The following is a 21,042-nucleotide window of genomic DNA, read 5'->3' as shown; positions in this document are numbered from 1 at the left end:
TATTCTGCTTCTACATACAGACGATCTTTCAGATGATGGTGACAACAGCCTCAAAAGTGAGCAACTGATGCAGGGATGTTGGAAAGCATGATGGGGAAAGGACAGTGGCAGAAAAAGCTAGAGAATATGGTGAACCTAGACCTGAATACTGAACACCCAAAAATAGTTCTGAAAGTTGGAGCCTATGTATCTTCAAGTTTCTTTAAGTAATGATGCAGTACCATATCTCCATGATGTTTTGTTTTATGTCCACATATTACATTTGTAATAATTAAAGGAAAGGTTGCTTTACATGGAGAATATTCCCAAATTAAAATATGCTAAGATGAAGTTAAAATTGAGAATATATGTCAACAGAAAAACATTTGGGACATTACTATCGTTTGCAGCATGAACATTACAAACTCTGGAATTTCAGAGTTAAGGGTAAAACAGAAGCCAAACATTAGAGAAAGACATTTAGGAAAAAGACAAAAAAACCAACTTGTTTCTGCTAGCTAGTGAGCTCATAAAAAAAAAAAAAAAGGCTAAAGCTAATACTTTTTGCTTACAAATATGTTTAATTAAATTTAAGTTTGATGAGCACTAATTTTACACCAATTATAAGTTTATTACTCAAATGTATATTTGCAAAAAATTTAATCTCTCTAACTGGAGTGTTAACAAAAGGAAAAATTTCTTAATGACTTATTTTAGAAATCTGTCTTATGTAATTTGCAGAATACCAGTCATGGCAGGAGTGGAGGAGAGCTCCATTTCTCTTGTTATAATTGGTGTTAACAACTGCTTTGAAGTAGAAAGTTGGGCTGACTGGTGTATTTGTTTGGCTGAAAATCTTTGGCTGCTTCACATGGCAAATTACATTAGACAGGTTTATCTGCATTGCTTTTGAAACCACGTTGACTGCAGCTTGAAGAACAGTGAGGTATTGAGATATTTAAGGGCTTTAGAAAAATGGTTAACACTTGCTCTGTTATTTAACCATGCTGGGTCACTTAAGAGAAGAGACCTAGTTAATTAGTGAAATGTGCACAGCACGTTATGATCAGGTACATGTAATTACATCATTTCCAAACTCCTAGTCCTCGAATTCCTATTTCTCTTTCACTTGAGGGGAGATTGCATGTGGGCTTTGTTTCATATACAAGGAATATTTGCTGTACTGAAATTATTTTTGTTTGCTATTAAAGTGGTAATACATCAGGAGCAATCAAATGGGAGGTCTCCATCTGGGAGAGCATATTGAGTTCGTATGTCCCCTGTGAGGCTGGCTGCATCTGCCAGGAAAGTACTTGTTGCCTCCACTTCAGCAAGCAGGGGCTCTTCATAGCACACTGACTACACACACTTACAAGGCCTGGGAAGACAGGGCAAGGAAACAGAGTTCCCTGTTCTCTTTTTTTAGCAAGTCAAGGCAAAGCATGTCAGCCTTGAAACAATGATTTGACAGATAAGCCAAGCTGCTCTAACATATCATTCCCACTGGACCCACCTTTAACTCCCCAGTTATGAGGTCACAGGGTGAGTCATTTTGTCCAGCTGATTTGGTAGATAAAAGTGATCTATTTTTTTCCATCAGTTGAACTGATTTGTGTGTAGTTTTACAACCACTAGATATAGCATAAGGAAAATGTCAACATCATGAGACTGGGGGCTAAGGGGTCAGGGACAGAAAGAGGTTGACTGCTTCTTTAGTAACCATTTATTCCTAAAGCTGACATAAAGACATCAAATACAAAATAAACCAACTGGCAAATTGTTTATGAAAAGATTCCTGAACCCAAAACTCTTGTGGAAAAATATCTGTGGCAAAATATTCAAGTGATAGTGTAGCCTCTACTGTGCTTTAGTTTTGTTTTGGTAGATGGAGTACCCATTTGTCCAGCACTTGCTCAAGTAAAAATTCTTCATAGAAATGTATTTATTTTTGTTAAAATTTCATATTAGAATTAAATGAAATTAGACTTGGAAAAGGCCAACGCATTTTGGTTTGACTGTCTCATCTTGATTTTCTTAAGTAGCAACAGAATGTCTTATCATATAAATGACAGTGCTGTGTAAAATTTGAAACATTGAAGTCCAAATGGTTCCCTTTGATCTTATTGAGACAAAGTAATTGACAGACAGAGGTTTTTGAGGGAGAGCATTTCAGCTTGAGGAAATATCCACTCTTTGCTTTTAAGGATGAAAGAAGACTTTTTAAATATCAGTGTACTGGAACTGAAATTGTGAGTTTTCACACACAGTGCTGTGAAATTGTTTGTGGCAGTAGGTATCTGGAGGTGTGCTGCTTATGCCGATTCAGGTTATTTACATTTTTATTATCTAGTCTTGTTAGAACTCTATCATAGCATGAACTACAAAGGTCATCCCTGTAGACTTCTTACTGATTTTATTTACACTGTGATGGAAAATAAGACATGAATCTGTGCTATAGTCTGGAACAACTAATCTAAACTAGGTTATGGAAATAGGCCACTTATCTTTAGAAATCCTGGATGGCAAGTTATATGGACATTGTCTGAATGAAGGGGTGTTTAATCTATTTTTTTTAAATGAAATTTTGATTCCTCATTAAACATTATGTCCCAGGAGCTATGTGTTTTCTTACTTAGCTTTCATAGTTGATCCTTTCTAAACACCTTCTATAGTCTATAAAATTTAGCTCTGAGTTATAACCTTGAGTGCATTGTTTCGTCAGCAGAGAATGTGCTCAGGTCAGACTCTCTTTGATGAGCTCATATCCTCTGCTTCAGTCCTCTCATCCGTCTCCTCATAAACTAGGCAGGAAGTTAATATGTTGTGCAGTACTTTGGGTATAATAATTTTATTATTATTATTATGTGACCAGGCTTTCATGTAGTGCTGTAAAACTGATATAGTTCTTTCCAGAGAAAATTACTTTTATGTAAGGATAAACTTGAAGGAAAAGAATTTACAATCTGTGTAATTTACCATCTAAGTAAGGCTTGAAGATTTTCTTAAGCTAGTTAAAGTCTTTAAAAGCTATTTGGCATTATAAAAGCGCTGAAAAGCCTCACCTGTACTATCATGCCCTGTACTGTACAGTTTAAGAAAATCTCTGTCATAGGAATGCTGCAGTTCAGGTGAACAGACAGACAAAATGTTGAGAAGAAATGGAAGTATAGGATGGTGCGCCACTAAATAATGTTTAATCAGACTTTAATGGCAGCAGACTGGAATCCTGGTCTTGCTCTCATCCAGCTCTGGGATGATACATCAATGGGAATACTTCTGTTGTAGTTAGAAGACCTATGGACCCATAGATCTCTCACCAGAAGAAAAAAAAGGAGAAAAAAACAAGCCAAATCAAAACACAACATGTTGTTCTTTTTGTTTATTTGAAGTGAGCACTATGTGCAGACTTGCATGGATCTTGCCTATTGTGGATGCACTTGTACTCTGTAAGGCAAAGGTTTTTGCCACTTATGCCTCTCTGTGTTGCCTAAGAAATCCACATGGCAAGATAAACTTTCTCATTTCATCACTTTGAAACTGTCAGTTGGTATTTTAAAGAAATTATTTTAACCAAGATGGCTATTTCAGAGCATCCTGCTGTCGGACACCATCTGTTTGGTAAACGTCATCATTTGTGACTTCTGCAGTGTGGGAACCAAATGTCAGAGACTGTCAAAGCATTTTCCATCAGGCTCTAATTCTGGCTGAACAGAAATCCTGTTTATTTACTTTGCTCAAACAGTAGACTTCTTAAACTTTTTAGTCAAGCCAAGGTTACAATCAAGTGAAAACTATAGTCTTTCTAGAATCAAATTTTCTCAGAACAAGAATTTCAAAGAATGAAGGTACAGATAGGGTTAAATGAGGCTATCAAAGAAAAATCAGGTGTCAGTATGCTAGGTAGACTGTTTTTTTTGAGAATGTTCTCAGTTGAATGTATCATTCTTTCAGGTAAAAAATTCAAATATGGTCTTTCCTGGCCACTTAGTATTTTGTTGATATTTTCATAAGCATACAGTGTTGATCCAGCCATTTTTAAAAAAGCATTTTTCCTTGTTTAAACCACCCTGCCATCTTAAAGCTATAGTCAATACGTTGTTTTGCACTTCTGGGCCTGGTTCTCAAAGTTTTTGGGCTCCTCCAATTAAAATTTCAGTAGTTACACTTTTGTTTTGTCTCTCTTGATTTTCTGTTTCTTAAAAATTGTGTGTGCATCTCATGCTTATGAAATCTAGATTCCCAGTTAAACTAGGCAGCGTGTGGGAAGAACATGGGCAAAGTTTCACTGAACTGTACACAGAAATACATTGGTTCTGATTGGTGACACCTCATTTTTTAAACTAAAAGAGGAGAGATTCAGGCCAGGCAATGAGGAAGAATTTTTTTACAGTGAGTGTGATGAAACCCTGGCCCAGGTTGCCCAGAGAGATGGTAGATGCCCCATCCCTGGAGACATTCCAGGCTGGGCTGGATGGGGCTCTGAGCAACCTGATCTAGTTGAAGATGTCCCTGCTCATGGCAGGGGGTTGGACTAAGTGACTTTGGAGGTCCCTTCCAACACAAACTATTTTATGATATATTATATCATCAGCAGCTGTTAAGCAGGGGTGATCAACCAGGTTAATACTGTTATGGCCTTGTGTTGTAGAAAAACATGATTATTTTTTTTTTTTTTCCTAGATTTGTGGTGAAAAATATATGTGTATATATATCTATATATTTTTAAACTCACTGCACTCACATGGCTGAATTTCACAAACCAGACTAACAATCATCTTTTCTCAGGAAAATGCTGTGAATGGAGAGCATCTGTGGCTGGAGACAAATGTTTCTGGGGACCTTTGCTACCTGGGGGAGGAAAGCTGCCAAGTAAAATTCTCAGTGAGTTGTTTTCAGATTTTCTTCTCTCTTTCTGAGATAACAAGCCTGACTTCAGACTGATACAGTGCTCACATGTTTAGGATCTTGAATTGTTTGCTGTTGTTGAAGCTTGTGTTCCAAAAGGAATGCAAAAGGGGCAAAAGGCCACTGGTTAAATGTTTTGTTGCTTGGAAAATAAGCCCCAAACAGTTTTGAGTGGCCCGGAATGGAGAGAATGGATGTAATAAGTAGCTTTATTATATAAGTAGCTTTATTAACATGGTAAGGGAAAAAAGGTTAAAATATTGGGATGTCTCAGAAATATTCAAAGAAAGCAGCCTATTTTATTTATGTACAGAAATGTATCACTTGCTGGGGCCTCTGAGAATAGAGTCTGATCAAATTTTTGGTTTTAATCACTGCAAGAATTTGAACTGAATTTTCCAAACTCTTGAATGCACTCACCAGCAATGGGTGCAATCATATTTGAGTGTTTGCTTTCTCTTTGAGAATAGTCGAGGTTTGCCTTCCCCTATTGAAGCTTTTCTGCTGTGTATGAAAAAGTTTAATTGGACTGATCTTGAAGCCATTGTATATCTCTTTATTGACTGTAATTCTTCCAGATGACTTCAGCAACTCTTAACCTAGTATTTCAGATAAACTGCTTCAGCAGAAGAGAAAACAAGCAAACAAACAAACAAAAAACCAAACAAAAACTCCTAAACTTCTTGGTATTTAGAAAAACTGATGAGAGAGTGGGGATCCTGTGTTCAAGTCCTTACTTTGAATCAATGCGCAAAGGAGCATCCTGGCCATTAGATTGCAAAATGTAAGGAAAGTCCCTCTTCTCTGGGGTGTTTGTGAATACTGCCTGTCACTCTTCGCTATACCATCTTTTTGTTTTTATTAAAAAAACCCCTCAGATCATTTGATCCAAATGAAAGCATTTTGATTCACTAATTAACCTCTGTGTTTGGGGCACTTTGATCCAAAATACTAGCGTTTTCTGTAGCTCCAATTTAATATCCATCCTGTGTAACTTCTCAAGCAAATTAGTTGCTTTATGGCATATAATATTAAGACCAACCCTGGGAAGTCTGTGCCAGCTTACAAAGAGTGCTGAAGCAAAGTCCCAACAGTAACAGACTGCTGATTGTTGGGTAATATTCAAAGGAAGCTTCATTGTGTGTTTGCCCTTTCCTTAAATTGATCCTGAGGTTCACTGGATTTTGGCAAAAGCTGGAGACAGGATTTATTTGGCTGAGTGGACCCTTGGTGTGACACAGTATAACTGTTATTATGTTCTTAACAGAAGTTTGCCTTTCTAAAACTGAGTAAATACTTCCTCATGATTTAGCTCCTTGAGAATAGTGTGAAAATTCAATAATACATTACCTACAGTTTGCAAGGCTGTGTATTAGCTTTGGAGGTGTATCTCTCTCAGAGTTGAAAGGACTTTTTGCAGTAGCTCGTGAATTAGGTGCACTGACTTAGACTTCTATCCAGGAATGTTTGGAGATATCTTGTGTGGTGACAACCTGTTCCAGCCAATAGGCCTGCAGATGTTGAGTCGTATTTAGGAAGCAGCAGTTGCTCTGTTCTTGATGCCTGGCCTTTGCTTGATGTCTGACTGAGATTCCATTCACTTGTAGGTATTAACGTATTGATTCCCTTTGGGGAATGTGGTATCTGTGTTTATAACATGTTACGGTGTATGGGGCTTTCATTAGATTAAGAACTAGAGATGGAAATGAAAATCCACTTGAGTTGTGGTTACTTTAACCTGCTCTGTCAAAAGGCTAATGCTTTTCCAGTTGGTTTCTTTTGAAGATACTGTGTCTTTCTTTGACAGCTCTTTTACATGCAGACTATTTAAGATAAAATGTTTTAAATGAAGAAGTAGTGAGAAATAATTAAGCTGTAGCTGCACTGACTTTGCATAAAATGTTAGCCTATACAGAACTTTAAGTCTTAATCTCTGGAATTTGGAGTTGACACTTCATGATAAGTCAAAGAATTAGAAGTAATAAAAAAGTCTGAATTTTTACTAGCCTCTCACTATAACTGGTGATAACTACTTGCAATACCACCAGCATTCAAAAATTAGAACAACTTAAAAGCAAGATTTAAAAAAAACAACTGCTCATAAGGTATTGCCTTTGTTTGCTTTTTGTAGTTTTTTGTCTTAGGGATCGATTCCTTTATGTTGTCACACTCTTAGTAAACACAGAGGCCAAAAATGTACTTGAAGTTAACGACTCACAAAACATATGAAAGCTTACTCTGTTGTATGGTGTCATGATTCTTTAAGTGAAACGTTAGAACAACACTCCACACATATGTGAACATGCAGAGCTAGGATATATCCAGATAATTATGAGACTCAGTAAAATTATAATAATTAGTCTATAATATGAGCAGGAGCTGTGTTCCCTATTTCTCCTTGAGTTTATTTGCAATATATTGAAAATTCTAAAGAAATATTTTATTAGAGATTTAAATGAACATGAATAAATTGAAAGGAAAAAAATCTGAAGCAAATGAAGCTCAACTCACTGTGTGTTTGTAAATTTTCTGTCCCTCAAGAACAAGATTATAAATTAAACTTCTCTGAACATTAACTCCATCTGGTTTATTAAATTGAGTATATGCAAGGAGAGGAGAAAAAAAAAAGTAAATATATTCTTTCTCTCCTGGATGCATTCTCTTGCCTTTTATATGCTTTGGCTCAGGGGATTCAATGAAATTATTTTAAAAGCCCTACTCAAATTAACAAAACTAACTAGCATAATTAGGTTGAGAATTTTGTCCCTGCTGAAACATTTCATAAGCATTTAACAGTATTCTGTGCGAAGGTTATCATTCTCTGCTAAATGACCCAAGTACTTCAGTATTTTTCTGTAAGGCGATGGTCAGGCTCATCAGATTAAATATTATATGATAAGCATGAAATGACATAATTTTCCAGTGGTCTGAGTTCTCTGATTTGCATGTATGGTTTTTCGTCTGTTCTCACTGGATCTGCTCATCATCTTTGTAGGCTGCTCCCTTGTAGAGTGATGATCTTGTACTGTTAACAGCCTTATCTGCTACCTCAAGGGAACCTTTTACTTCTAGTTCACAAACTGGAGTACAGCGCCTCTGTCTTTTCCCCAAAGTCTCATTCTTAACTGGAAGAGCTTCAGACCCTTATTTTCAAGATACAGAACAGCTGAGAGCAACAAGAAAGGGAAAAAAAAAAAAAATGCATGTTGCATAAGGCACAAAACATCTCCTGGTTTCACAGCAATTTTTTTTTCTCCTGTGAATAGCGCACCTCCATGCACACGTCTCCCTTTCCTCTTGCAGAAATCTGCTCTGCGGAGGAAGTGTGCTGCCTGCAAGATTGTGGTCCACAATGCATGCATGGAACAGTTAGAGAAGGTAAGACATTGCCATCTTCTGGAGCCTGATGCAGGCAACACTCATTTAATCCTTTTACTAATGTTTGAGTCTGGAAACCACCATATGCCACATCAGGTTTTCATAGCTGTTTTAACAATATGTTTGTTAAAAATGTTGACTTAAAATTCCAGCTTATTTTTAGAAATATATTTCTTCAAACCCTGTGAACAATAATAATTTTTTAAAAATCAACAAAATAATGCCATGGAATGCTTTCACATTTTTTATGTTTAAAAAATAATTCCTCTCTAATTCTAGACTGAAAACTGAAGCTATAAAATGCACTATCATGTCATGTACAAAATTGACCTTCCAAAATTCCTCAACTAAACTCAGCATAATTAATTTTATGACAGCTATATTTATTACAAGCAATGCAGCATGTTACTATGAACATTTTTCACTGATTTACTAGACTATACTGTTGTCTCCTCAGAACTTCAGAAATTAATTTCTTCTTTTTAAATTGGAATATATCAGTCTTTTCTTTTATAGTACCATTATTTGTGCCCTGTTGCTCAGTTCCTTCAAGGAGCCCTTATCACCCCCAAGCATCTACAGAATATGTAGCACTAACTTCAGTCTTCCTCTCAGTGATTTGTCTTCATTATGCCTAACTTGTAATGTGTTAAAAAATCTCCCCCCACCCTTTTCTTTCTTGATGGGATATGTGTAAAGAAATACGAGAGGAATTTCCCCATTGATTTCATTAGAGCTTCATTTTCACTTCTATATGTTTTGCAATGTTGTTCTTCATAAAATAAGTTGACGCATAACAAATTGATAGCAGCAGCTCTTTGGAAAGAGCTTTTTCCTTTCCAAGCATTTGGACTTGTGTTGACAAATGTCACAGTGATTGCCACAATACCATGTTGGAGAGGTACCATTTCCACCCCCGATGCTTTTACCCGCAGTGAAATTAGCATTAGCACACGCTTTCAGCACAAAATGTTACCAGTGAATTTTTCATGACTTTCTTCATCATCAGCAGTGCTGACTCTCCATAGCCCAGCAAGCTGGTGGCATTGCCAGCCAGAGCAAATGAGCACTTAGATAAAAAACATCCTCTTGAACTTGTTTCTGCTCTTCTGGAGACCATGAAATTCACTTATTGGCAGAGGGCTTTATAAAGTCGGCATCCCTCTTAAACCCTGTGCAGTTTAAAACTGGTACATAAGTCTTCTGCTTGGCCGTCTCTGCAAAGGTGTAAGTTGTAAGTAAAATAATATAAGCTAGGGTTTTTTTCCAACCTGCCATGATTCAGCAGTGAAACAACAAATTGCAATTGCAGGTGAAGAGCAATGAAAGACTAATATTGCTAAACATTTCATTTTTTCTTAAGTAATAAGTATTTTGTTTACTGTTTTTCTTCTCTTTCTCCCCCCTTGAGTTGTTATTTTGAAGGCCATTATTAAATTATGGAAGAAACTATTTATATGAGAAGGGGAAGGGTTCTATTTAAGTTTGAGGAAACCCAAACCTTCATAACAAAAACATAGCTGTGCAGTATCATTAAGTGTTTTGTTCTTTGAAGTATAGTCAGTTTAAGCTTGAATCTGTTTCACTTGATGCATCATTCCTCACATATCCTTCAGCCTTTTCCCATGCCTTTCTCTCCTTTGGTATATTTTTTCTTTTCTTTCTGCATCCCCCCCTGCTCTTATTTCTGTTGATTTTATTTTCTCAAAAGATTTTTTTTTTCCTTATATGACTCCCTTGTTGTTAAATGCTTTTTCTCTTCATCTCCCTAAAAATGTTTTCCATTCACAGCAGCTCTTGTTGTCCTCTTTCTGTTTTTCCTCTCCCATCTGAGGGAGGCAACTCCACTGCATGAGGCAGTACAATGCTCCCCAAATGGTTTGTGGTTTGGGAGGTGGATAATGGCAGCTTGATCTAAGCAGAAGATACAAATTTAGGGTAATTTGCACAGCTCTTCATGTGAATATGTCTCCACCTCCAGATTTTGTATATGAAGACGTAAAGCTGGGATGTGCAAAAAAGTTAGGTTTCCAGCTCCTATTTACTCTGGGACCTCATCCTAAGTCTACTTTGCTTGCAAGTGATCATCTTCAGAAAAAAACCCACAAAAACAGATGAAGCAGTTTTCTTCTAGGCAAGAGAAAGGGAGAGAGTTTAAATAGTTGAACTGAGCAGGCAGCAATAGCATTAGTGAAGATAAGGTCTGTGCAGAGATCTAGCAAGGAGAATTACAATGGCATATGAAAAGAGGTTTTCTGGCATCTGCCTAAGTTACTTTCTTCAGTTAGTAAAGCTAATATTTTAGTAGATTATAAATATTTTGGAATTCTGGCCTAGATCAACATATTGGAAAAAATTCTCTGTCAGTTCACTTTCAGTTCTAACAGATTTATTTTAATGCCAGATTAATTTTCGCTGCAAACCGACTTTCCGAGAAGGAGGCTCCAGATCTCCAAGAGAAGTAAGTAATGGACAGATGATGATTGCTTTTCATTTGATTTGTGTGGAGCTTGTGTGGAGCTGCGGCAGTGGTTTTAGATTCAGAGGAGTCTTAGCCAGAGTATTGGTTCCCCATGGGACATGTTCTCCTCTCCAGAACAAATGTAAAATGAATTCTAGCTGAAGCACCCCATTACTTACAATGACAGATATAACTTCATCTTTCTGTTGTCTCTTTTCCTGTTTATTCAGCTATTCTGTATTTTTTCTTTTCGGGGAGGACTAACATTTCTTTTTTTCTTCTTGATCTTTGAATTATTTTTTTCCCTCTATTTCCCTCTCCCTATGCTTTCCTCTCTCTTATTTTTTTTTAGAAGTGTCTCTAGTGCCCTAAGGTTTGTGTTTGTGGTGTTTATTTTTTTTTTAACCCAAACAAACAAAACCAAACATTCAAAAACCTCATGATTTTCCTCCAGCTACTTTATGAAGTCAGTTCCTTTGAAAGTGATGGGGATTTATTGTTATTATTGATGTAATTATATATTTGTCATGCGTAGTTAGAAACCAGCGTTTCAAAAACACCTCTTAGCTTTTGCAGCTGATTTGGTGGTCACCTTACTCTTAGCAGAGCTAGCTCAGTTCCCTGCCACCCTGACACTCCAATGTTGGCTGATATAACAGTGTAACCCCCTTGCCTGCACAGAAGCAGGGGCAACAGTTCTGTTCACCTTCCCACCTCTTGCTGCCATCCAGGGCGTAAGCAGTCCAAAGAGGGAGAACAGACTGCTTCAATGACTGCTCCTTCCTGCCCTCCTCCCCTTCTCCTCTATTAACTTGTGATTTTTTATGTTATGAGCCTGTGTTTCTGAGCAGGCTTTCTGAGCCCCCCAGTGTGGCTGAAGACAGCGGTGTTTGGGTACTTCTGTGCTCTGTATTTAGGTGATTGTTATCTTTGTGTCATGTAATGAACTTTTGTCTTTTCATAGAAGAGTACTGTGAGAGTAGTTGTGACTGCATTTCAACACAGATGAAGAACACTATCTTGTCCTTATTCCTCCTCCAGTTTTGGTTGTGTCTGCGGTTTCCTGTGGGGACTGCTGCCTTTTGCTCCAGAAATTATTGCATTGGCTGAAGGGACCTTCCTTTTGGTGTCTGTAAATCAACTTCACACAGATGGTACTGTTGAGTGCAAACTGCCATATGTCCTATAACATACCTTTTTGTCCTTCTTTTGCAGAACTTTGTCCGACATCACTGGGTGCACAGGCGGAGGCAGGAGGGGAAATGTAAGCAGTGTGGAAAGGTGAGATTTCCAGTGCAGCACAAGCACAACACTGGGCGCTTAGGAATTCAGGGTAGCCAGTAGGTCCTTCTAGTCACTGAAATTCTTCCACCCTAAGCACTTGGCCTCTCTTAAGGGCTAATGACATGCCTAATATGTTGAATGGTAACAGCCTTGATTCCCATGTGGAGAGAGAAAAGGCAGCTGCATCCACAGGAATGAGTATCCCACTTGTCCTGGGACACTGTACTGTACTGCCTGCTGAAAATTAGGAGGAGGAAAGCTGTGGCTTCTTGAGCTTCTTCATTAAGCAAATCCCATGTCAATACGGTGTTCTTGTAATGCTATCCTCTGTGCCAAAATTGTGATGGCCTATTTTTTTCAGGCTTATGGAAAATAAAAATGCTATTGCTTTCATTATGCCCTGGCAAACCCTAAGATTTGTGAGACTGTTTCATATTTCCTCTGCTGCATAGGCTGTAAAAGTTGATTTCTAAAATGCTATAAGAAGAGGTAAGAAATACCTTAGCTACTGAAGACTTTCCATCTGAAATGTTATGAACCCCTGAAATCTGTTGAGAGATATTTAAAAATTACATTAATACAGGAGTTTAATTTCCTTTCTCTAGCACTGTATTATACCTTTGCCTTCTTCTTAACATCAACTAGTAAGAAAGACTGTGTCTCATCTCTGTGGGACAGCACTAAGAGGAAAATCGGATTTGTATCTGGATACTGATGTAGATCACCAGCTACAAGCTGCAACAAGGCATGCAGTAAAATTGTGATACCCTTTTGTAGCAAGTAGCATGGGAACAGTGCAGGAAGGCACATTCCATGCAGCATTCTTGTGGTATGATTCTGCAGTGATACTGCCTTCCTCCTCTGTCCTTTTGGCATTAGGAGTTGATTTTGCAATGCGTATAATTACTACCTATCATATTAAAACCTGTGCTGTGGACATTCATTTGGGCAACATGACCAGTCCATCCTAAAATTCCTGTCAGTCACAACTGATGTGAAGAAGTCCAGAGGAAATCACATTTTTACCCTTAAATAAGAAACACTCAGTTGAGAGTAACACAGCTGTATTGTAGTAGAGTTATTTTTTGTCAAGAAACAGGAAGGATTAGGGAAAATGATAATAAAAAAAATCTTATTATATTTATTGTCCAAGTAATCGCCTATTATAGCAAAATACTTGTCTGTCTCATGCTCTGCTGTTAAGTTTCTTATACTTCTGAGTGAGAACCATCTTTTATATTGTCTTGTCATGCATTAAACTTAACTGAAAAGTTAACTCTGCAGCTACTAATAGGCATTCAGTCCACAGGACAAGACTTCAGATAGTTCAAAGTAAAATTCTCTGAAAATCCTTCTTTATAATGTCCTCAGTAGAATCATTGAATCGTTTATGTTGGAAAAGACCTTTAAGATCATAGAGTACAAACCATTGACCTAACACTGCCAAGTCCACCACTAAACCATGTCCCTAAGCACCGCATCTATACATCTTTTAAACACTTCCAGGGATGGTGACTTAGCCACTTCCCTGGGCAGCCTGCTGTACAATTTCACAGCTCTCTTGGTGAAGAAATTTTTTCCTAACATCCAATTTAAACCTCCCCTGGCACAACCTGAGGCCATCTCCTCTTGTCCTGTTGCTTGTTACTTGGAAGAAGACATCAGCAGAGCCTGTGTGCCCACTGTAACACATTACTTGCTAGCGCAGATACAACTTATATAGTCTCATCTAGGCTTCAGTTTTCTTCTCTTCTTCCTCCCAGGAGTGATTTCACTTGATGTACTGAAAAAATGCTATATGCAGAAATTGGCGTCAGGGAAGGGAATTAGGTGCCAGTGGATCAGGGCTAATCAAGTACCGTTAGGTTGACATTATCACAAAGGTGAAATTTTCTATCCTCAAAGTTTCTAAATTTTGTATGGCCCAGGAAATTGCTGATTTTCAGTTTTCCATCTCATTGAGAAAAAGCAGAAGAGATGATTTCTGGTGGAATATGGGGGGCTTCAGTGTTTCAGTCTGATAGTCTCATCAAATCTGACTGTGACCTGCAGTGCATCATTTTATTTCATCAGTTCCTTTATTTGGAAATCTAGCTTTCAAATAATTGCTGTCATTCCTCAAACATGTATCCTTAGGAAGAATTAGCTCATATTTGTAAAGCAATTTGAGGAAGAAAAGTGGTGTTTTATTGCTACTTATCATTAATATGTTTTTATTGCTGTATCATTTGCTCTAATGACTCCCTAAAAACCAAATGGCTTACTGAATAAGTGAAAAATGGTCCACCCAGAACCAGACAAGCTGCTCAGTCCATATGTTTAAAATACAGCACTGATGGGCTGTGCAATTAATGTACTGAATTTTAGGCTTTGTTAGTGGAGGTTTTGGGAGAGAATAATTTCTCCCCTGGTTGTTACAAAGCAGAACAAACCAAAATATTTCATGGCTGTGAGGGACTGAAATATTTTTTTTAATACACATCGGGACAAGAAAGAGTAAGATATGTGAGAAACATTAAGCAGCACTAGTCTAAGTGAATGAGACTAGAGTATTTTGTCCAATGTCAAACCTCCACTTCAGCACTCATATCATATGTACTGTCTCTCTGTGCTTGTGCCCACACTGTATGGCAGACTAGATCTGCCCATCCAGAAGCAGCTGGCCACCTTGTCTCTGTGAAGCCATTTGACCATGTTTCATTATAAACCTGAATATACAAAATTGCCATCATTATGAAGAATCTACTCTCTGGATTTCTCTGAATGTAAACCACGAGGCATTAGGGGAAAGATTAAAAAAAAAAAATTAGGCAGAGGTGACACAAGCCTCCTTAGGAGTAGGGCTTAACTGGTGGTGTGGTCCATCCAGCAGGCTGGTTTGAATATGTACTGGGATACCTCGAGAAGTAGCTGCAATGTGCACTTCTGCATGGTGTGCAGACAGGTGGAGCCTCCTCCTCTTCAACGGTATGGATACGGTTTTCTTCAGTCATCATGTACGGACAGTTTGTGGCTCAATTCCTTATTTAAGACCAGGTTTTTGGTCATTCATCTAATTCTCCTTCTTGGTATGCTTGACATTATCATTGTACTGAGCACTAATAAGCGCTTTTTTCCTGCAGGTGTTCATCTTCCTTTCCACAGCAGCTAGGATGAGAAGGAACTTAATTATAGAAGCAGTGAAGCAATGACCTGTTAGGTGTTACTAAATCAGATTTTTGTATCTTTGTACTGGATCTTGGGCATTGCTCAGCATGTAGATTTAGCTAAAAGTAAGATTGTCAAAAAGAAAACCTGCTCACAAGTTCATGACTTGGTAGAGAGACTTCCAAATAGAAAATTCTGTGTGGTGAGGGGTGGTTTAAGGTAGTAGTGAGGCTTGATGGAAGTCAATGAATAAAACATCTAGACAACTGGGAATCTGAAATAAATCTAAGCAGCAAAGGTGACTGTGACAAACAGTTCAGTGGAATGCTGGACTTTCTGTCTCTGCAGCCATCAACCTAAATAAATTATTTCTCTGGCTAAAAGGAACTTTAATTGAGTTCTAACCCTGGTTACCCTTTCTTGCCTGTGTTAAATGCAAGAAGAGTGTAGATGGCCCCATGGTCTTTTCACGCTTTAGAATTGAGAGCAAAATGATATGTTTGCTGAAATTACATTCTACAAAATGAAACTCTTCTCTGTGAGAATAAAATATATTTGCTACTAATGGTGTTTTCTTTTCTCTTTAAAACTATACAGAAATACTTTGTTTTATATCTGTTTGATCTAAATCAGACAATCTTTGTGTTTGGAACGTAGTAAAAAAGATTTTTATCTGAGTCAGCTCAATAAAACAATAAACTTAATTTCCCAACTAGAACATTTCCACACAGATTGTAGTTGATTTGTATTAGAAAAAACAAACCCACAAACACAACAACAGAACCCCTATCAAACCTACTTATTTATATTTAGAGCAAAAAGACTGCAATGAGAGAATATTCTGTTCAACAGAAAATTTGAACCTTAGGTCTGCAGAAATCCGTTGAAATAGGCGTTACTTCTCCTTCTTCTCCCTTTCCTGTTACCTACAACATTAAAGAAAACACATAAAACTTGAGAAGTGTATTTAAACCATGTATGTGTAAATACCCTAGTTGAAGAACCTTCACTATGAATCCTGCCACTATTTTAACCTTCCAAAATCTGTTTTGCATCTAAGAGCTTTGAGGCTGAACCAGTATATCTGATTGCACTGCTGATTTAGTCTAGCACAGTTACCTGGCAAGAGCTAAGAGTGTAAATTTTCTTGCAGTCAGGAGGAATTTAATCCTTTTTTTCCTGCTTCTTCTAGGGCTTTCAGCAGAAATTCTCCTTCCATAGTAAAGAGATTGTGGCCATCAGTTGTTCCTGGTGCAAGCTGGCGGTAAGTGGACGATACTTAGGGAGACAGATAGCAGCTTCACTGATTGGCCACACTGCCATCAATTTTTGGTTTTCCTGTCTTGGGGTTCCCTCTTTGTGAATCACTCCCAGGTTTTCCATTTCTGTTCCTTAGCTAAAGGGCTATTAATACATACAGTTCCATCAAACTAGGTTGTGGTCTTCAGTCTATGACCTGTCTTTAAGTAGGAGTGACTGGTGTGTTGGGGTTTTTTTGTTTGTTTTGTTTGTTTTTTGAGGATTTTTTTGGGGGGTGAGAGGTGTTTGTGTTGTGGAGTTTGGCTTTTTTGTGTGTTTGTTTGTTTTTTTTCTTGTTGTTGTTGTTCTTGTTGTGTTTTTTGGTTTGTTTTTGTAAGAAGACATGACTAAGGAAAGTGTTCCTTAGTTATAAACTCCACCGTTTGAAGGACTTGAAGATAGTGGAGTTGAGAACATTGCTCCAGTCTTTGTACCGTCACTCCCTCCTTCTTCTCCATGCTTCCCTTTTGTCTTTCTTGGCCTCATTATTGACTCTACTCTTTTCTTCACTTCCAGTTTCATAATAAAGTCACCTGTTTCATGCTGCATCACATTGAAGAACCATGTTCCCTGGGGGCTCACGCTGCTGTCATTGTGCCTCCCACCTGGATCATTAAGGTGAAGAAACCTCAGGTAACTGCATGCTGATGTCTGTTTCTGAAGCTGTATGGCTGGCTTCACCACTTGGTACCCCTTCACTAAGGCATGCTTGTTCAACCCTGCCTCTATCCCTGAAACCCAGCATACATCCATGATGATTATGAACCTGTATCCTCCTGCCCCTCCATCAAGCCCTTCAGTAGATTTTCCTGTTTGGGATGATTAATATCAAATACAACTTCTGTTCTGAGCAAATCCAGCTGAGATTTGCTCCTCTAAGTGTGAGTTCAATGAGCATACTGCAGTCCAGCATGTTTCATTAAATAGAGCTGAGCAAATACAGGGAAAAACTCTTGACAAATGTTCACTTGAACGGCAGTAGGGTTTGGCTGTGGCTGAGCTGGCATCCCTCTGAATTTGCCAATGATGGACAATTGAACAATCCTCTCTTATTTACATCAGGGCTTGCTGTATGTAAGCAGTAAGCCCACATGCTCATTTAATTGCAGGTAACAAGCATTATACTTTGAAGCATTTATAATGGATGTGATATGTCTTAGAGAGGATAATTCACTGGTGAGCACAACAGGGAGAAAAGGTATCCAAAAGAGAGCTGGCCAAAAATTAAAAGGGGATTCCCATCATGCAAGAAGGTTTTGTTTCATTTTGTTTTTTATTTGAAAGTCTGTTTTCACTCCAGGTTGAACTGAAAGAAACAGATAAAAACAAACACTAAACATATCAGGGAGACAGAAATGCTGGTAGAAGTTCTATTTCAGAAGGACTGATACAAGTTTTTTGTTTGGTTGGTTGGTTTTTGTGTGTGTGTATTTGTTTGTTTTGTTTTGTGTGTTTCCTTTTTTAAATGTTTATGTGTCCATTCTTGAGAAGTGACCCAGGGCTTTCTGGCTTTGTGTCCTGGTTGTCAACAAGAAGATGAGAAGTTAGGTCCAGGCAAAGTACTGAGACAAAATTAGTTCCGTCAATCTGGAAAAATGTCTAAGTTTTCATGCTACTCAGTTTTTAGTTCCAGTCTAGGCAAATGGACTGTTAAATTTGTGCATAAGCAGCATTTCTAACAAGGTGGATATTAAAGACAAGGAGGAGAAATAGGGAATATACACATAATCAAAAAGTCAACCAAAGAGACCTCTAGAGAGAATAGACCAGGTTCCTAGACACCTCTACTCTGAGAAAAAGAGATTTCTTTGGCATTTGTATTTTTAACCCACACTCTTCTTTCTCTGTTACTTTTATTCCAGCCTCCTCCAGATAAATCTTTTTTTCCTCTTTTGTTGAAGATTCTGTTTGAATCTTCTGCGGGCACTTAATCTTGTTGGTTAATTTTCAGCACCTACGTGTTATTTGATAAACACATCCATAGCTGGCCTTACTAAAAGAAGCCTTTCTTTGATCTTTTTAATTTTTAGTTAAAAAAAAAAAAAAAAAATATGTAATTTTCTTTTTGGTTTGGCATTTGGTCAAAGCAAGGTACCCTCCTTGTAATATTTTAGGAAGATTTTCTTACTTGTCCATTATTTTTTCAGAAAAGTTCAAATAAATTTTAAAACCTAATCTAATTAATTATATTTAATGGGAAAATGCTTTTAAATGAAGATTTAAAAAGTTAAATCAAGAGAAAACATCTGTTAGTTTTGTGTTCCTGAGTCATGAGTGGAGAGGAAGTTCTTCAAGCCAATATTCCCTCTCCCTGACATCTCAGGTCCTTGAAATTCATGGTCAGCCGCATTCAAAAACCTTATATTGGGTAATTGAAGCATTAGATAGATCAAAATGATACTTAGCAGAGATAATGAGCATATTTCCATGAAACTTCTTAAAAGCACCCATTGCAGTATTAGTTCCAGGGAATGCATCCTTATTGCTGTAGAAAATATTGACGCATCTTTCAGATGTCTTCAGTTTTTTGGCAGGAGTCTTGTTTTCTTATTTGTTATTAGGAAATATTTTCTCCTCTCCTGCTGTTTCTGGCCAGCTCTGCTTCTGTGTATTATGACCCTCTTTACCCTATATGCATGTTTGGTAAACACTATGAAATAATTGCGTTCAGTCCACAGAGTACAAACACAATATTCACAAATTTTTGTAAATTCAGATAGTAAATAAATGTGTAACCACCAATCTGTTTTTTACATATTCCGTAATCAGAATAAATTTGGCTAGAAGCCTTTTTGTTACAAAATATTTCCTCAGCTCTAATTAACTAATTGCATCGATCACAGACAACTCCTGAACTGAATTCCCTACTCGTATGAAACTGATTTTAGTGGTGCCTTCATCCTGTTTGTTGGTTGTTTCTTTTTAGCAAATAAGATATGTTTTTGTAGCAAAACCTTGCCTTGTTTTAAAATTTTTATTGCTACAAAAATAGCTTTCCATGCTTATTTTATACAATGTGGGTCACCACCTTTCAAATATTGGGCTTGAATAAAGAGCACACTCCACTTCTGATTACCATCAATGTTGTGGTAGTGAAGTATAATGATATAATTGGTTAAAGGCAAATCTCTGCTGACAACCTACATTCTAAATGGGGAGCTTTTGTTTCTTGCAAGCAATTTGTTGCAACATGAAAAATACACAGAATGGTTCAAACAGCTTTGGGATTGGTGGTAGCCCTGTATGTAATGACGCATTTACATAAATGGAAAACTTCCAGTACCTATTCCGTTTACTCATAATTTGAGCCAATTTTTGCAACTTCGTTACTGATTTCCAGTGTTTATTGTGTTAGCAACACTTCGATACCCGATCTGATTTCCCGGGATACAAATTAATTCCGTCTTCTAGTTTGTGAATGCAGGTCACCCCTGTTGACTGATGGTAATTGGTAAAGGTGAGGTTTAGTAGCCCAGGTGGTGTTAGCTCTAGGAATGGACTTGCCATGCTTATGTTGTGGGAGAAAAGTAGATAATAAGGAGAGTCTGTCTTCTGTTTGGGAAAGCAAAGGCAGTAACTGTAAAATTCCTTTTTTTTTTTTCTGTTCAGGGTGATTAAATATGGTGTTTTCTTCTCCTCCTCCTCCTCCTCCTTTGAGGACCTTGAAAAACCGCTGGAGACTATTTCTACTTCTGGTCTTATTTCTTTATTTCCTCAACTGCTGACTGCAGCTGGTGTGTCTGATTGTGGTTCGTGAACAACCACAAGATGGTCAGGATTGACCTTCCCAGAAGCTGTTCATTATTTAGGTCATTTGAAGCCCAGCATGCTAAAAGCCTTTTAAAATGAAGCTTGAAACATAAAGGAAAGGGTTGAAACTTTCATTTGATTTACTTAAGAGAGTGTATGGCACTCATATGACCCAACACCATACAAGGACTCAAATACTTCTGTTCATCTAGCTAAGATTGCTTAGAGCTATAATGACTATGCAATGATAAAAAAATCTCTCTTTAAGATGGTGAAACTGATATCCACAAAGGAGAGATTTCTTTTCCAGAGGCAAGTTAGGATTCACATACGGTGCCCATTTAAAGGTACGGTTTGCTATCAGGTACTTCACTGAATAACACTATAATCTTAAAAAATACTTATCACCTTGTTATGTGGACAAGGCACTACACATCCATTTCTTCAGTTTAATGTGTGAAGACTGATGATTATGCTTGGCTGTTATTACTTTGCAAAGGCAGTGTGCACACATTTAATCAGCTTTTTGCCTTTCATCTGCTATGACATGCAGTTGCAATCATCACAGTGAAGCTTTATGTTCTCTTAACACTATAGGTGTAGGCACATTCAAAAAAATGTGAAACAACATAGTTGTGTTGTAGTGTATTTTATTACCTTTTAAAAGTGTGGATATGAACAAAGTTATAATAATGAATGGAGGCTTAGACTAAAACTGTTTCTGTCTAATAGAGTTTGTCTCTTTCCTCCCTGCCCTTAGGCAAGAAAAGAGATGTTATAATGGGATTTAATGACAACTACTTTTAAACATTCTTTGATTTTTTTTTTTTTCCAATTAG

At 37.5% G+C, this 21,042-nt stretch overlaps 1 protein-coding gene across 3 annotated transcripts in view; it reads left to right on the top strand.

Annotated features, from left to right (window-relative positions):
* Positions 1-16,428: 16,428 nt before the first annotated feature.
* Positions 16,429-21,042, top strand: part of DGKI (diacylglycerol kinase iota) — a gene marked incomplete at its 3' end in the record, with an annotated part of 110,405 nt that continues 105,791 nt past the window's right edge. For 2 of the 3 annotated variants that reach the window (XM_080342200.1, XM_080342201.1), the window contains exon 1: positions 16,429-17,086. In XM_080342200.1, the coding sequence (XP_080198326.1) occupies positions 16,994-17,086 (93 nt within the window). In that variant the 5' untranslated portion in view covers positions 16,429-16,993. The remainder of the gene's footprint in view (positions 17,087-21,042) is intronic. The other variant, XM_080342202.1, reaches the window with a different exon arrangement.

This window comes from Nesoenas mayeri (genome assembly GCF_963082525.1).
Source record: "Nesoenas mayeri genome assembly, chromosome: 1".
Taxonomy (NCBI): Eukaryota; Metazoa; Chordata; class Aves; order Columbiformes; family Columbidae; genus Nesoenas; species Nesoenas mayeri.
Note: the sequence above shows the minus strand (reverse complement) of the source record. Positions and strands in the feature narration are given on the sequence as shown.